Source organism: Chelon labrosus (assembly GCF_963514085.1).
Source record: "Chelon labrosus genome assembly, chromosome: 5".
Lineage (NCBI taxonomy): Eukaryota > Metazoa > Chordata > Actinopteri > Mugiliformes > Mugilidae > Chelon > Chelon labrosus.
In genome coordinates this window covers 25956283-25971928 of record NC_140341.1, presented here as the reverse complement: position 1 = coordinate 25971928, position 15646 = coordinate 25956283, and the positions used below count along the sequence as shown (strand labels likewise).

General features: G+C 39.6%; 1 protein-coding gene across 1 annotated transcript in view; it reads right to left on the bottom strand.

Moving 5' to 3' along the window:
• dnah7 (dynein, axonemal, heavy chain 7) overlaps window positions 1-15646 on the bottom strand; it is a gene marked incomplete at its 5' end in the record, with an annotated part of 66691 nt that overhangs the window by 50868 nt on the left and 177 nt on the right. The window contains 19 exons of the mRNA XM_084545519.1: window positions 157-350; window positions 4384-4570; window positions 6634-7001; window positions 7132-7272; window positions 7672-7851; window positions 8303-8449; window positions 8653-8877; window positions 9066-9144; window positions 9464-9591; window positions 9884-10156; window positions 10379-10558; window positions 10722-10905; window positions 11394-11513; window positions 12691-12816; window positions 13311-13383; window positions 13587-13767; window positions 14199-14277; window positions 15175-15313; window positions 15425-15521. Of these exons, the coding sequence (XP_084401645.1) occupies window positions 157-350; window positions 4384-4570; window positions 6634-7001; window positions 7132-7272; window positions 7672-7851; window positions 8303-8449; window positions 8653-8877; window positions 9066-9144; window positions 9464-9591; window positions 9884-10156; window positions 10379-10558; window positions 10722-10905; window positions 11394-11513; window positions 12691-12816; window positions 13311-13383; window positions 13587-13767; window positions 14199-14277; window positions 15175-15313; window positions 15425-15521 (3101 nt within the window). The remainder of the gene's footprint in view (window positions 1-156; window positions 351-4383; window positions 4571-6633; window positions 7002-7131; window positions 7273-7671; window positions 7852-8302; window positions 8450-8652; window positions 8878-9065; window positions 9145-9463; window positions 9592-9883; window positions 10157-10378; window positions 10559-10721; window positions 10906-11393; window positions 11514-12690; window positions 12817-13310; window positions 13384-13586; window positions 13768-14198; window positions 14278-15174; window positions 15314-15424; window positions 15522-15646) is intronic.

The following is a 15646-nucleotide window of genomic DNA, read 5'->3' as shown; positions in this document are numbered from 1 at the left end:
TCGCCTTCTGTTCCTTCTGCTTAGTTAAAAGTGTCTGCCCAGGACAAACTGCAAGGAGCGAAAGGCATCAAAGTTGGTAACTTGGTAGAAGTCCTTGCATTTCACTTTGTCAAGGTGTCAATACACATGATAATAATTGCAATTTTGGCAACTTACCTTGTGGGATCTTTGGTCTCAGAGAGGATTTCCAGCAGCTCCTCATTGGAGAGGAAGAAGAACCGAGGAAAATAGAGACGTTTCTTCTCCAGGTAGTTGTTGAGGCCTTTGAGGATCATTTCCAGAAACTCGTTTGACTTTTTAAGCCTCTCCAGCATCTTCTCAATGGCTATTACTGCCAACACATGCTTGTCCTACGTCAGATTGAAGAGAATAGTGTTTAAAGCTTTGGACAACCACTGATATTGGAAATTTTGTCTTTTCTATCAGCTCATTACAACATATTTACAGGATTTGGCAGTATGAAATACAATCAAATCTGACAAGTTTTGCCCCTTTGAAAATTTTCAGGTCCATGCTGACTCCTACAAAGTTCCCAGCTGCAGGTCTCAACTTTCAGGATTCATATTTTTCACTGCTGCTTCGAAAGTGACACTTAAACACGTCAGTAGCTTTCTATAGCAACATCCACTATATGTTCCACAGTGAGGTCCTCTTGTCACACAGCACCCTAAAAAAACCTGATGGCGAGACAGTAATAGAGATTTCACCCAAGGCCTGTCTAGCACCTATAAAATATTTCAGCTGTGATATCATCTCATCTGTACACTAATTCAATATCCCGTGGAACTGTCAGCCCCAGCAAGTGTCCAAATAAAAAGTCTATCTAATTTTCGAGGTTGGACAGCCAATGTCTAACCTGCTCACATGAACATGTTTGCAATTCTGAAATGAAGCCAGACATCATCCTTCTGAGTGGCGTTAAATAAAATGCAGAAGGGTGCAAAATGCTAGTGTGGAGTCAACATGAAAAATAGAGTAACACGTGATCTAATGGTTTTGATTATCCTGTCCGAGTGGTTCCATGCCAAGGCACTCGTTCTGTCCTTCCTTGTGTTTGTTTCTAGACTGTCAACTTTCCAATAAAGGCAAAATGCCAAAAAATAAAACATCTGAAGATTGTGAGATTGTGTTGCCTACCTTTTATTGCTCACAACTCCTAAAGAGGTTCAAATGGTTGAGATCTCTTTTTAAGTTGCTTGGCAGTGATTTAATCATAATTAATATGTGACTGCTTTCGATTTCTCCATAATGACTCTGTTTGATTTTATATCCATGGACATACAATTATACTGGCTAAGGATGTCTGATTGATGAACTGTGATTCTATCTTTTCATAGATTTCCTCGCACTTGTGAATCTGGCCCATTCTTTGGGACGACAATGCAATAACAGGTCTTTTTTTATATCCACTGTGCCAGAGGGAGGCTATTCATGTGCACATTGAATGAACGGCATTGCTGAAATGCATGTATTATATGTGATAATGTAGTTTTTATGAACCAAACAGATGGCTTCAACGGAGGACAGGATCTGTCCATGGCTGATATAGCAGGTCTACAATCTGCATAAAGAAAATGTATTTTTCTTTGTTCTCAACTGACAAACATCGCACATCCAGGACACACATGTCTTATATATTCAAGGTACATCCTGCAGAGTATTACATTTGCCTGCGTGTGAATGCAATATTAAGTGACCTTCTCTTTTACTGAATACTACCGCATTCTTATCAGGTGAATCAATCAGTATGTTAGTAAACAATGTGCCAGTCAGTTTCTCCATGAGCTCAGAGGTGAACTGTTTCTCTATCCCACGGCTCATTAGAGGAGGCAAGGGTGTGGTGTGCTGCATAGATAAAAGGAGAGAGGTTCATCGGAATGAATCTTTTAAATTGATTTGACCCTGTTTTTATCTGTAACTGTGCATGCAATTGTAGGAAAGTGACGCGTTAAAGCAAGAAGAAAATAAAAAAAGCAGGGGTAGGAAAATGAATTTGAGATATGCGGCACTGGAAGATAAGTGTGTCTTGAGCACCTCCCAGTGGTTGATCTGATGACGACAGCCTGTGAACAAAATATTACATCCTGATGTGGTCTGTGGGCAGGAGAGCCGTACTGTAGCCTGCCTCTTTGCTCACAATGTTCTGTCAAAGTATGTAGTTGAGATGATTCTAATTTCATGCACTGCTGATCAATGCTATGGGTGATGTGAAAGGATATGTTTTTGATGCAGTACAAGCCTGAGCAAAAGGGTGTTTTTTCCTATAACTGACCTTCACAATATGGTGCTTTAGTTGTGAACAATGAAATAAATCTGAGATTAAAGATGCAAATTATAATTTTCATTGTCATAAACAATATGATATATTATCTTGTTTTTTGTTTCTAAATCACTTACGGAGCAGTGGACAGTCAAACAAAGGGCTCAGGGGCAGTTAGGAAGGTTTAGTTGTTTGCTCAAGGCACCTCAACAATAGATATAGAGGGGGATCAAACCAATGGTCCCCAAGCTGTTTTTACAACCACTAGTGCTACTATTCAAATATGTCTTAGTACAGTCTCAAATTGTACTCAAGTTAATTTTGGATCTTGTATTTTATCACTGATAATCCCAGTCACTGTCTCCTAAAATGAACAGACGGGGATTGGAACTTTCTGTAAACATGCTGTGCTGCAAATTGTGCTTGTCTTTAACAAGAAAAACAGCCATATACTGGTGTATGCTATGGCAAATATGTAAGTTATCATTAACCAGTGAGCCGTTTGTTTGGCAAAAAATACTTATTTGTGCCTGACCTACAGTGTAGAAAACAGTATCTGTGTGTGCGTGTGTTTGATATTCATTCTTAATTTGTACGTTCAAATTACAATAATACCTCTATAAAACTGCTAATTGTATTTCTGTTCTCCATCATCATACATTGTTCAAGCCAAGGTAATCTGTAGAATGAAAGTATTCAATAGAACAGTACCTTTTCTAAGAAAGGAAAATCCTTGATAGACTTATCAGACTGAGTCCCATTTTCCAGAAACCGAGTGAGCACAAATGAAAGTGTAAAAGGTACTACATCTGTGCCAACATGCTCTAAAACACATTGTAAACAACTCACAGTGAATGAGACAGTATGCATGCATCTGTGTGCGTAGGCACCCTGTCCCTTGGTGACCTCATTTTCTTTGTGGCTCCATACACCCCTGCCCCTTCCAGACAAAATCCATAATTTCTATTTGATGGTGCAGTCAGCCTGGGCTTTCTGGAGGACACTGCCTGAAATTGATGTGTCTCATTTCAGGTCTACTGAGAACGCCAATTACCCTTTGGAAACTCTTTGAGGATGCTGGTGCAAGACTCACTTTCTATCCTTGTTCAGTTATTTATTTATTTATTTATCTTTTGCCTTGCTCTCTATTCTTTTCCAGCTTATTCACTCCACTCTGTTTCCCCTCTGTTTACGTACTCCTTCTATTGTATTTGTTTACCTTTCCTCTGGATTTTACTCTCATTCTGCATGTTCATGTGTAGATATGTGTGTCTCCCCACCTGGTCAAGTTTATGCTGTCATACTGTACGTGTCAGAGCCAAGCATTCAGTTTAATCTGAATATAAAAGACAACCTCATATTTGGTTGCTGCTTGGTAAAATATATCAGGCCTGAGCTGTGTCTGTCATGTTTGAATTTAGAAGTGTATTTGCAATTCAAACTGCAAGTCCTTTTTAGCTTTACCTTATTTGTTGGCTCTGAGCATTAAAAATCTTTCTCAACTTTCTGCTGATCTCACTAGTAAATTGTCTGATCATTTTTGCAGAATGTCACAACAATCAACTATTTAATAACTGTGGATCAGTAGGTGGAGCGCGTGAGCTGGGTTCGTGGACAACCCGCTAGCGGTTAGCGGTTCAATCCCCGGAATGTGCCACGTGCCGAAGTGTCCTTGAGCAAGACACTCAACCCCCAGTTGCTCCCAGTGCGTGTCACTGGTGTGTCAATGTGTGGGTGCTTGTGTGAGCGAAAGGGTAGATGCGTCTGTGACTGTAAAGCAGCATTTTAGTACCAATAGGTAGAAGATTGCTATCTAAAAACAAGGCCATTAGAAAGTTTACTTTCAAATCTCTCTAATGATAAAATGTGTTTAGGTCACATTCTGCATGTTGTGCCTATTAATCAGCCTTTTCAAAATTGTTCAGTTGAGATTCCTGGATAGCATCAAACATGTGTTTAAACTTATGACAAGGCCAGGTAATTTTGACATATCTGTGTTATATGTATATATATATATTCCCCTGACAGTTAAAAGTGTACTTATAATGTACTTGTTAGTCAAAGGAGAAGCTCATGGAGCTGAGATAATTATTTTAAAAAATTCATAAGATCAAACAACTTACCAGAGAGACTTGTTTCATGGTGTCTCTCCATGTTTTGTCAACAGTTGTGAAACGGCGTCCCTCCTCAGGCATCTGAGTCATGATGTCTGGGGAGCTGAATATGGGCTCCAGATAAAGCCATGTGGACTGAACCTTTAACCATTCATCCAGAATCTCTTGGAGAAGCAGCAACTTGCCCTCCCATTCCCTAAAATTCATGAGAAAATGACAATAGGGATGATGGGAAGGTTGTGTTTTTTTAGTTAGAGCACACTTAGAATTGACTCAAGGCGTGTATAGTAAGAGATATGGACAAATTGATGATCCTTATACTCTCTGTGGTATCATCTTCTAACACCCACAAAGCTAGACAATAGCAATATAAAATTATTACAAAATGTTGATCAAAATCTTCTTGTGCAAGCATTCTGTCCAATATATATCATCATAATACATTTCTAAAAGCTGCAGGGAATCCTGTATAAAACTATGCCTGGCAGCAACAAATTATGAAGAGTGGGGAATTGGTATTTGCTGAAATCATTGGGAAAAACTGAATAGTAATTATTTTGTAGCTACAATTCTGGACAAAAAAATAATTCAAGTCTTCAAGTAGAGGTATTAAGTGTATGTGTGCTGGGTATGTTGCTAATTCACTATTCTACAAATATAAATGCTCTAACTCAGACTCCATCTCAAGCACCTCTGTAAAATGGCACAGAAATACTGAAGGACACTTGCAACGTCTAAATCAGTATCATTTAAAGCTATGCAATTAGCATTTTAACATTGATCATTTACCCCCTAACAGTGAAAAAAAGATCTTATGATCTCTGGTGGCCTATTTATGGGTAATTGAATTCACATACTGTGTTATCTGTTCAACAGTAGGGTATTTTAGGTATTTTAGGTTTCTTGGGTTTCTGTTTATTGTATTTTGTTATGTTCTTGGTTTTTCACAGTCATGGTTTAGGGTTTAGTTTTTCTGTTTTCTGTTTCCTGTTTTATTTTGTTAAGTTCTTGACTTCCTGTTATGTGTTACTCCGTGTTTTCCCCTCTTGATTAGGTCATTGGTTTCTCCTTGTGTTGTCTTGATTTGTGTCACCTGTGTCTCGTCACTCCTCTGTTCCTCGTGTGTATATATAGCCCTGCCTTCCCCTTTCTTCCTTGTCCTGTCATGCTGTTTGTTTGCCATGTTTGTGTGTTCCATGCCATAGTTTTTTCATATCTTGTTTTTTGTTTTTTTTGGACATCCTGCCACGTCAGCAGCGCTCTTGTTTTTTGTCAGCTTTGTCTTTTTTTATTAAAAACCTTTTCGCCTACTCCTGCCTCAGCCCTCTGAGTCCTGCAATTGGGTCCTAACCTCCTTACCCCGCTACCCCTTCCTGACACAAAGGAAAGAGTTAACATTAGTGGAGCAGCCTCTGACTGTAAGAATGTGAGGACGGCGGAGAAGATAATTAGGACTTCTCTTCCCTCCATTCAGGATATTCCACCAAACCACTGCTTGTCCAGAGCAAGGAACATCATCAGTGACTTTTCACACCCCCACTATAGACTGTACTCCCTGCTGGCTTCTTTATTTGCCCCTTTATCTGCCCAATTTGTTCAGTTGGCTTATATGCAATACTCTTTATGTTATGCTGTACCCTGCACACTGCTGTCACCATACACACTGCTATACATAGATAGCCTATTGTTGTATATTATAATATAATAATTCTAATACTGTGCTGAGCCAGTGCAACATAATTCCATTCAGTGTACACTTGCTGTATACCTAAATGACAGTAAAGTCTGTCTTAGTCTAAGGTGGGGCAAACATGTTAACCTAACTGGTGGGTAAACCCAGATTGACAATAACCTTACTCACCAGATGGTTTGTAACACAGAACTAGCTAATAAGTCATCTTTGAAAACAGTTTGGACTTGATTGGCTGAACATCTGTCTATTGTGACCTAAAGTCAACCAATCAGTTGCTTTTCAGTGTCTTCACCACAGACACACAGGCCTGCATCTGCCAGTGGTTCCTCATGAGAAGGCAACTGATATGATCCTCTTTGATTCTCTCAAGATACTGTGAGAATCCAACTGCTTTGAAAAGTCAGTCTGTATTTGCTACTTAATTTCTGTTTAGACTAGTATACACAGGCTGCCAAAGGATTGCATATCAACAGTGAATTTATGGAATCTCTCTATGTACTTCATAACATTAGTGAGCTGCTTTGCCAGTAAAGCAAAACTTTCAAGCAACTCATCTAGTCTCTTACCGTATTTCTACCTCAAAAGGCTTAATGAAGGGTGAGCCCCTCATGGTTTGTGTCTTCACAATGTGATCATCCAACAGCATCTGCACTTCATCCACAGATGACAAGATGTAGGTGCCCGTCTCTCGGTAGGCCAGGAGGCTGAACTCCATATCACTCCATTCACTTGCCATTTTCTCCATGACCTTCTCCAAGGAGTACTCCTTGCTGGCCGCCTCACTGATGCCTTCGAAGTTGCTCAGGTGCTCATCCAGATGCAAGGACAGGAAGTGAGCCACAGAGGCCTGGTCCTCAGACGGCTGCAGGGCAACGCCAGCCAACTCTGACATAGCATTCCAGTGGCGTGGACGCAAGCCTGGGTTGCACAGTACCTGAAAAAAAGCAGAAGTAGTACATTAAAAATTAAATAACAATTTATTAAGTATGATAGAATAACAATGTTACTGAAATTAAAGTAATTCTGACATCTATAGCTACTAAATCTTTCTCTTAGGGTCTTACCTGAACCATTGGAATGTGCTCCTTGAAGTCCTCCACCTTGGCCTTTACAGTGGTGGCTATGTTTAGGGCACTAGGTACTTCACTGAAGCCTTTCTCCAGCTTATATAGACTGCGCCAGTAGTTAGAGACATCACCTTCTACCTACAGAGGTAAACAGGAAATTACTAAAATGGACATAAACTAATATTTTCCATCTGAAGACATATAATAAAACACAGGTTCATTGTGGGTTTATATATTGTTGCTGTTGTTTTTAAGCAAAGGTTATAATAACTAAATATGCTGCACATAAAAAGTTTTTTCTATAACATCAAGTCTTCACTGGAAGAATTGCCATGTAGCATTTAAAGGCATAACTACAAGGACTTGCATTCTCATCACCACTGACGGCATGCTGAAGATGTAAGATGTCACTGTCACATGCTTCAAACTCATGTTGTGAAAATCCAAGCATAATTTTAAATGTCGCCTAAACTCCGCAGTCAGTTATGTATTGAATATAAAGTCATTTTGAGTGTAAAGACATTACTCTGCTTGTACCTTGTCTGGGTTCACTCCAGAGAGTGGCCCGTGAAGCCACAGCTCATATTGTTTTAGGAAGTCAGTGGCTGTCTCATAGAGGTGCAGGAACGGCGCCAGCTTCTCCTGGATCTTCTTACGTTGTGGATACTGGGAAATAGACCAGCTGTAGGCCTCCTCTTCTAGATTGAAATCATTAATCTTTCCAGAATACGAGGCAGGGGTTTTGAGAGGTAAGGGTAGAAGGAGAAATGCGAAGAGAAGATGGATACAGAATCAGTGTATGAGTGAACTGACTGAGTTAATTTTCCATCCAATGATGCCCTCTTGTGGTACGGTTAATACTGTATGTTCACCTTCAAATACAATGAACTAACCCATTATACAACCTCTGGTTTTTAACCTAATTTCTGAAGTACTTCTAAAATCAAACTAAACTTTAATCATACTAAAAAAGATTATCTTACACAACTGTGAATGGAGCTGCTGGACTGTTACAAAGACAATTTCGCTGTGCCATGTCAGTATATCTACACTCCTTCTGCAAGTTAATTCCAGCATTGGTCTGCTCTCACTCTCCTTAGTTCTTAAGTCTTCTGCAACAAATTTTACTACAGGCTCATATTTTTTTCAGAACAATGTCCTAATATACCTTTTCTGTTGCTAACTCCAGTTTGCCATTGAGGACCTGGCCTTTCTTTAGGTACATGCTGAGATCCGTCAGCTCACCAAAGCCAATAAACTCCTCCACCTGTGCACTATAGCTCTCCAGTTCTTCCAAAAAGCGTTCACGGCACAACTGGAATGAGTGCACATACAGAAACATCCTCTTTACTCTTTGTTCATTTGTTTTCATTTTACCTTCAAATAAGCAGTATAATCAGATGGTTCTACAGTTCGGATGCAAAAATATCCATTATTGATCTATGTTAATTAATGTTATCATGGATCAATAGTTTTATAGAAACATGAAATATGTATGCAAATTAAAAAACCACAGACCTTGAGTCCACTTTGATATTGCTCTGTCTTTTCAGTTATTATCTGTTGGTGTTCCCTAAAGATGGACGGCATACGTTTAAACCATTGGATGGTCTTTGTGTTGAGCTCCATGTCAAGAGGCGAAAAGGTGAAAAAATCCATCAGGAAACACAAATGTTTGTTGGAGTCTACCAATCTTTGCTCCAACAGAGGCATCTCTATGGTCTCCACCTTATTAATGTAAGCCTGAGTGGGGTACAGGGCAACAGTTAATACTTGAAAGAAAAACAAACAACAAAATATAAAAGTGCAAGTTTTACTGACTTGATGTTGGATGTGAAATGCAACCAAAAACAAAAAAAAGATGTAAAGAGCAATAGTGAATAGCATAATGCACCAAGTTGGTGTATGAGATGGGACAATGGGATGGTCACCTTAAGCTCCATTAGTTTCTGAGTATCAGGTGGTGTGCTCAGTGCCTTCTCTGAAATCTTCTCAAATTCATCACACAGCCTGGGAGAGAGATAGTAGCATTAATTCAGAGATATGTGTAGCAGATTTCACAGATTTACAGCCTTATTATGGCACAGCTTGGGGCTAGAGAACACAGAATACAGCAGTTAACACTGGACCAAAAATACGGCTAAAAAAAGCTAACTTGAAATATTTTTTTCTCCAGATTGGCAGACATAGGGCTAAACTCTAAAGTCTCTCTGTGCATATTTGATCAGTGTTTACCAAACAGATTTTTTTTGAAACCATTTTCTCTGTTGTTCTGGAAATGATATACTCCTGCTTTGAATGAAAAAGTGAAAACGGTGAAGGAACTGACTTCCTGTTGAACTCTTGATGGTCCTGTAACATCCGTGCAACCAGCTTTTGTTGTAGCTCCTGAGCCCGGTTGACAAGAGAGTGGATGAGCTTATGGGACTGGACCTCAAACATGCCAAGCTGTACCACCTAAAGTCCATGGTATTAGTTAGTAGCATAGTTAGAACAATTCAACAAATGTCCAATAATAAACCTATAATAGAGCAGATTATTAAAAATGCATTCTCAGTTGACCTATTTGAGGGATTCTGTTTTTGTTTTATTTGACAGTATTTTATGGGAAAAACTAGTTATCAATGGGATTTGAGATTACTGAAACATGAAATGTAAACACAAACATTTTACATGGGTTAAACCAGATCCTATGGGCTTGATAAGTCCAATAACTTTGCTGGATTTGGGTATTTATGTATCTAAGTACCTTGCATGGTGTGCACTGGATCTGGTCAGTAAGCTGCTGGTAGTGTACCACCTCTGACATTATTTCCTGGAAGGAGTGCTGTTCACTGAGGAACTGCTCCACATCTTCCTCCGCCTCCCTGGATACTAGCGTAGCATATTTATCATACTCTTGGACAAACTCCCTGGGCCTGACACACTCAGCCCAGAACACCTTGCGCACCTCCTCCTGCTGGGCCTGAAAGATCTCTGGAAGGATGATGGGCTTCAGGGTACTTCCAAACTGGGAAACTGGCTGAGAAGACGGAGCAGGAAGCAAACTCAGACATAAAATTAAATGAATTCTTGAGTGATAAAAGTAGAGGACGGGAGCAATTCAGCGATTACTAATGTGACTTTAGATCACTCAGTGAGGTAATCCAAATAATTCAATTAACCATCCCTTTGTTTTAGACAGTCATTAAAACAAAATGGTAACTTGCGTGTACATACTACAAACACAAACTTGTCTTCTTACCCACTCAGGGTACAGTTGGCTTTCCAAGCGAGGTACCATGCTGATAGACCTAAGCATTAACTCATAGACACTAAGGAGGGCCTCTTCATACATTTTGAGGGCAGGCTCAAACTTGATCTCCTTGTCTTGCAGGATAAGATGCAGAACAAAGCCTGGGTGCTCGCTGGCTCGATCTGAATGCTTAAATGGTGCAGAGGATATAAAAACAGAAAGAGTGCAACTTTAAAAGTGACCACCTGCTTATCATCTGGGTACAGAATTTACTGACATCTCTTTCTCCCAACCCCAATTTCTTTCAGTTTTCTAAGCTCTATTGGCCTTATGTGTTTCAGTTTCCTCCTACCGGGTCTTTCGAAAATAGACGTGTGTAGTCGCTCATTGAGTCCATTGCTAGATTCTGTAGCAGGGAGGTCATTAGTGCACCTGCACAGTTGAAGAATGATTGAATTCTGGCCATGCTGTTGGAGGAAGGCACCAGTTTGCGCCTGTACCCTTGGTAGTAAATATTTTGCACTTCAGGAACCCAACTAGAGCAGAAAACAAAATCAGATTGTGAACCACAAATATCAAATAAGACACATTACTGTGACAAAATGACTAGATTAGTGCTGTTACCTGAGCAGCTTTCTAAAGATGCAGCCAATTCAGCTCTGTGTTATTGGGAAGGTAGCCATGTCCCAGACTGTCTAAACAAACCAGCGTGCTATAGGCACTTGTTTTTAAATGCAAATGAGCTTTTGAAAGATGTAAGGAGGTTCAAGAATAACTGCCGAGCTTATGCAGACTTGTATAACAACCCAAAACATGGCTGATGTTAGTCATAAATGGTTTTGGAAGCGAACATGACATCAGTGCATTGTGGCATTAGAATTTGGCAGAGGAGAAAACTTACAGCCAATGGATGATACTAGATGATATTAAAATGTGCACATTGAAATCACACCGGCAATTTTGTTTCTCATAGTTACTAATGCATAGACAGTTAAGTTGGTGTTAAGAAAGAATATTGGCTTACTTTTTGAGGAGGATTCCTCTGGCATTTTCAACATGTCGGGTGACAATCTGCTGAAACACAGAGAGCTCAATGGACTCCTTTCTGCTGTGGAACTCCTCTACATCTATCAGACGGAGATTTCTGCAAATAGGTTAACCAGGGGGGTAAGAGCATATGGCGAACATGGATCTACTATACCACTTGTCCAGTATTAGCAGTATTATTAAGTGTCTGTATGACATATCATAATATAATAATGGCTCAAACTTAATACAAGTCTTTCAGATCAGACCCATTTTTGATTACTTGACAATTTTGAAAAACTGTGCAAATACTGCTTGACATTCTGCAAATACTTAAAACACTCTGAAAACAGTCCAGAAAACAGCCCTCTTCTAAATCAAAGAAACCGGTAAACATTGCCCACAAAAATTATTTTTGCAAAGTGTAACATACAGATGTAGCATTTGCTCTCTGTAAATATTTTTGTGGGAGGAAATATGCTTGAAACTGTATTACATGAGCATGTTAATATACGCACAGTTAGTATTCAACTAGTTATTTAGGTATTATTTTATATAAGTACACATTATGTCTTGCATATTCTCCCTCTTTTGATTATCTTCACAATTTATGGGTTTCTTTCTACTGTCTTTTTGCGAATTGTGATTTTGACTTGTATCAAAAGATAATGAAAGTCTGTGTACCTTAATCAGAAAAAAATATTAAATTAGTTCAAGATAAAGTGTTAAACTTCAGTCTCCCCCTCATGGTAGTGAGAGTAATTACACAAACCCTGACACCTGGGTAAGATACGGTATATTCTTGCCTTCTATGGTCCCTTAATTCCTTTAGTCTCTTAATGAGAGGAAAAGACACATCAATCCATGTTTGTGGTCACTGCAGATTCCATCCTTTTTTTATAATGTAATCCTTATCATCTTCTTTTTCTTTGTGGTTGCTTCCTATGTTTTTCTATCAGAGGCTTTACTCCAAGTTGCTGTAGCCTACTCTTCTGCCTCTGGCACTATCGTTACTCCCCTATTCAGCTCTGGCGAACCAAATATTGCTGGTGGATGTAAAATGTATCAGTACCCGTGCACCAGTGCACCAGTGCTGACATGTCACCACAGACACAAGATATGAAACATTAATGAATGAATGTAATGGACGTTAAGCTTCTATGAAATACGTGAAATAATTTTTTGCAACTTGGCGAAAGATTATCACGCTCCTAAAACATACAGTTGAAGTGTTTATTTTTTTTAATTGCAATAATGAATTTTAGGATTAAACAAAAATATATCAGCATACTTACTTGTAAGAGGCATGCCAAAGGCCCATCGCTTGAAGCATAGTGGGGTTGATGGAGTGAAGCTTATCGCTCATCCTCTTTCGTGCATGGACAAATGATTTGTTCCATGGTTTTGGCACCGTTTCTACACTAACAGTGTAAGATAACAAAAAGGGACTTGGTGGAACATACTTATTTCCTCAAGAGAATACAAATACATAATTTGTTCTCCAAAGGCTTCCATTCATTCATTCATTCATTCATTCATCTTCCGCAACCGCTTACTCCTGTTAAGGGTCGCGGGGTCTGCTGGAGCCTACCAAAGCTCTCATCAGGCGAGAGGCGGGGTACACCCTAGACAGGTCGCCAGTCTATCGCAGGGCTAACACAGAGAGACGGACAGCCATTCACACTCACATTCACACCTAAGGCCAATTTAGAATCACCAATTAAGCTAATGAGCAGGTCTTTGGACGGTGGGAGGAAGCCGGACTACCCGGAGAGAACCCACGCAGACACAGGGAGAACATGCAAACTCCACACAGAAAGGCCCAGTCGGCCAAAGGCTTCCAGTAACTTATTATTAAGCCTCCAAAAAAATTATTTTTGTACAAATAAAAACGACAAATGCGCTGCATACTTACTCAAGTCTGTGAGGGGGCCGCTCTTTTACTTTGTCTTTGTCACTTCCTCTTAAATCTCTGAGTGTATATTTCACTGAAATCACACACAAAAGACATGACAAAAAACTATATCAGGTCGTGATTTTTAGGTAAAGTTATAACAATAGAGAATGAAACATATATAAATGTAACAATTTTGTATAAATATGTTTCCATCTTGATTATGATATGTGTTTTCATATACTATATTCATGCTTCTTAAAATATAATGAGTTTTAAGTGTAATTAAATAAATACAGATTGCTGCCTTGACGCTGAACAAATGGTCCTCCTTGATCTCATTAACCAGCAGCTTCAGTGTTAGGCTCCGGCTTTTCAGGTAGCAGGGGACCATTTCCTGAATCTTCTGCAGGCAAGACTCCTCCACAGGAGCCACATTCCCAAGTTCGATCCCTCTCTGGATGCAGTAGTTAAAGGTCTGACAAGGGAGAATGTTAACATTATTGCACATAGCCACAAATACATTTTAAAGAAACATTTTATTGACAGTGTTTATTATTGGATGTTGATCCACGACCTGACTGAGTGTAGGCTTTAGCTTTTGTGAAGCACAGGATTCAGTGTATAATTTTTATTCTCTTCTTAGAGCTATATGATTTTGTTGCACATGTGCACAATTAAATGCTGAAAAACAATTAACAATATGGACTTTTTGTTTGCTTGTAAAAAGGATGCTCCTTTAGGTATTTGAAAAAAGCAGCACCTAGCAACTGCAACCAGTGGGACCAACAAAACACAATTAAAAGGCTGCAGGATCAAGTGTCATGAAGGGATTGTGCCAAAGAATGATGAGGCAGTATGTTGATTATGGGCACTGTGATATAATATGCAGTGTGCAGTGCATTTCACCATTTCACGTTTAGTCTCTTCTGTAGATTTGAGAGAGCCATCCATTGGAGAGTCACTATCCTCCTCCTTTTCCAGCTGGCTAAAAACAACAGAAAAAGTGCAAAATAGGAGTTACAATAAATTCCTCTTCATTAAATGGTGTAATGTACCAGTGGAATGGTCTAACAGAAAAGGCAGTTACAGCTATGTAAAAAAATGGAGGAAGACACACTTGGTCCAAGAGAAGTGAGAAATTTGTTCTTGTTCTCGGGGTGAGCAAGAACAAAAAAAACATTTGTTCTGGCCAGGTCATTTACATACTCCGTAAGAAGCAAGAAGTTTGTTCTTACTCCTAGGGCTTTGAGAACAAGAATAACGTTCGTTCTGACCAGGTAGCTTGTTACATAGTACGAGAGAAGCGAGAAATTTGTTCTCGCTCCTAGGGTTGTGAGAACAAAAAGTTTGTTTTGGCCAAGTAATTTATACCTCATACCTCATATACCTCGCACTGGAGTATCACATGTTCTAAACATTGTGGAAGATGCAGGAGATGGACCAGGAGAGGCACTTTTCTTTATTTATTATTTTCAGATGTTGGACAGTCGTTTTGACGGCCGTGTCTGTCGGATCGCACTGTTTATTCAGCATGCACTCACACACAGTATGCCAGTCTCGAGAGATTAGCGTTAACACTGCAAATATTAGCATCTGGGTGCTCAAAGATTAGCCGCTAGCATTTCCACTTTTCTGCATTAACCACACCCACTTCCAATTTCTGACTAATCACATAATAGTAACCGGACATCACACAAGAGAAATGTTCTGCCCGGTTGATGTGACGAGAACTCGCTGCCCGAGGACCGAGAATAAACTTCTGGCTTCTCGCGGAGTATGCAACAGCCTGGCCAGAACTAAAGAACAATTGTTGATTAAATACTGAAATATCATGACAGAATGAAGTTATCTTAAAAGAATATTAAAAACCAATACAACTCACCATTTGGATTTGACCGGAGTTTTACGGAGCTGTGTGAGGATACTGCTGGTGGTCCCGGGGATACGTCCTGCCATCCTGCTCTGGAACCGGTTATGGGCTCCGCCATAACTTTGCCCGGGTCCACTGTCCCCCAGCACGTCTGCAGAACAAATAGACAGATAATAGCAGCATATAATTAGTAAGGGTAAAACAGATATTATTATCTAAGTAAAAAAAAACTCAGACTTCAACCCTTGAGTGGTGACCCTACGTCTCAAACCTGCTTCGGGTCCTTGAGATTTCTGCTTCGGTGAGGGATACAGAGAAAACGATGGTTTTGTCTCCAGCCACGGCTGTTTTCTGGGGACCTGGGCAAAGGTGTATTAGTTAGCTTAGGTACGTTAGCTCCAGCTTGACAGAGAAAACTAAAAGGCAGAAGTAATATGAGCAAAACACGGTTTTATTTTATTTTACTCAGCAGTGTACGCATTTG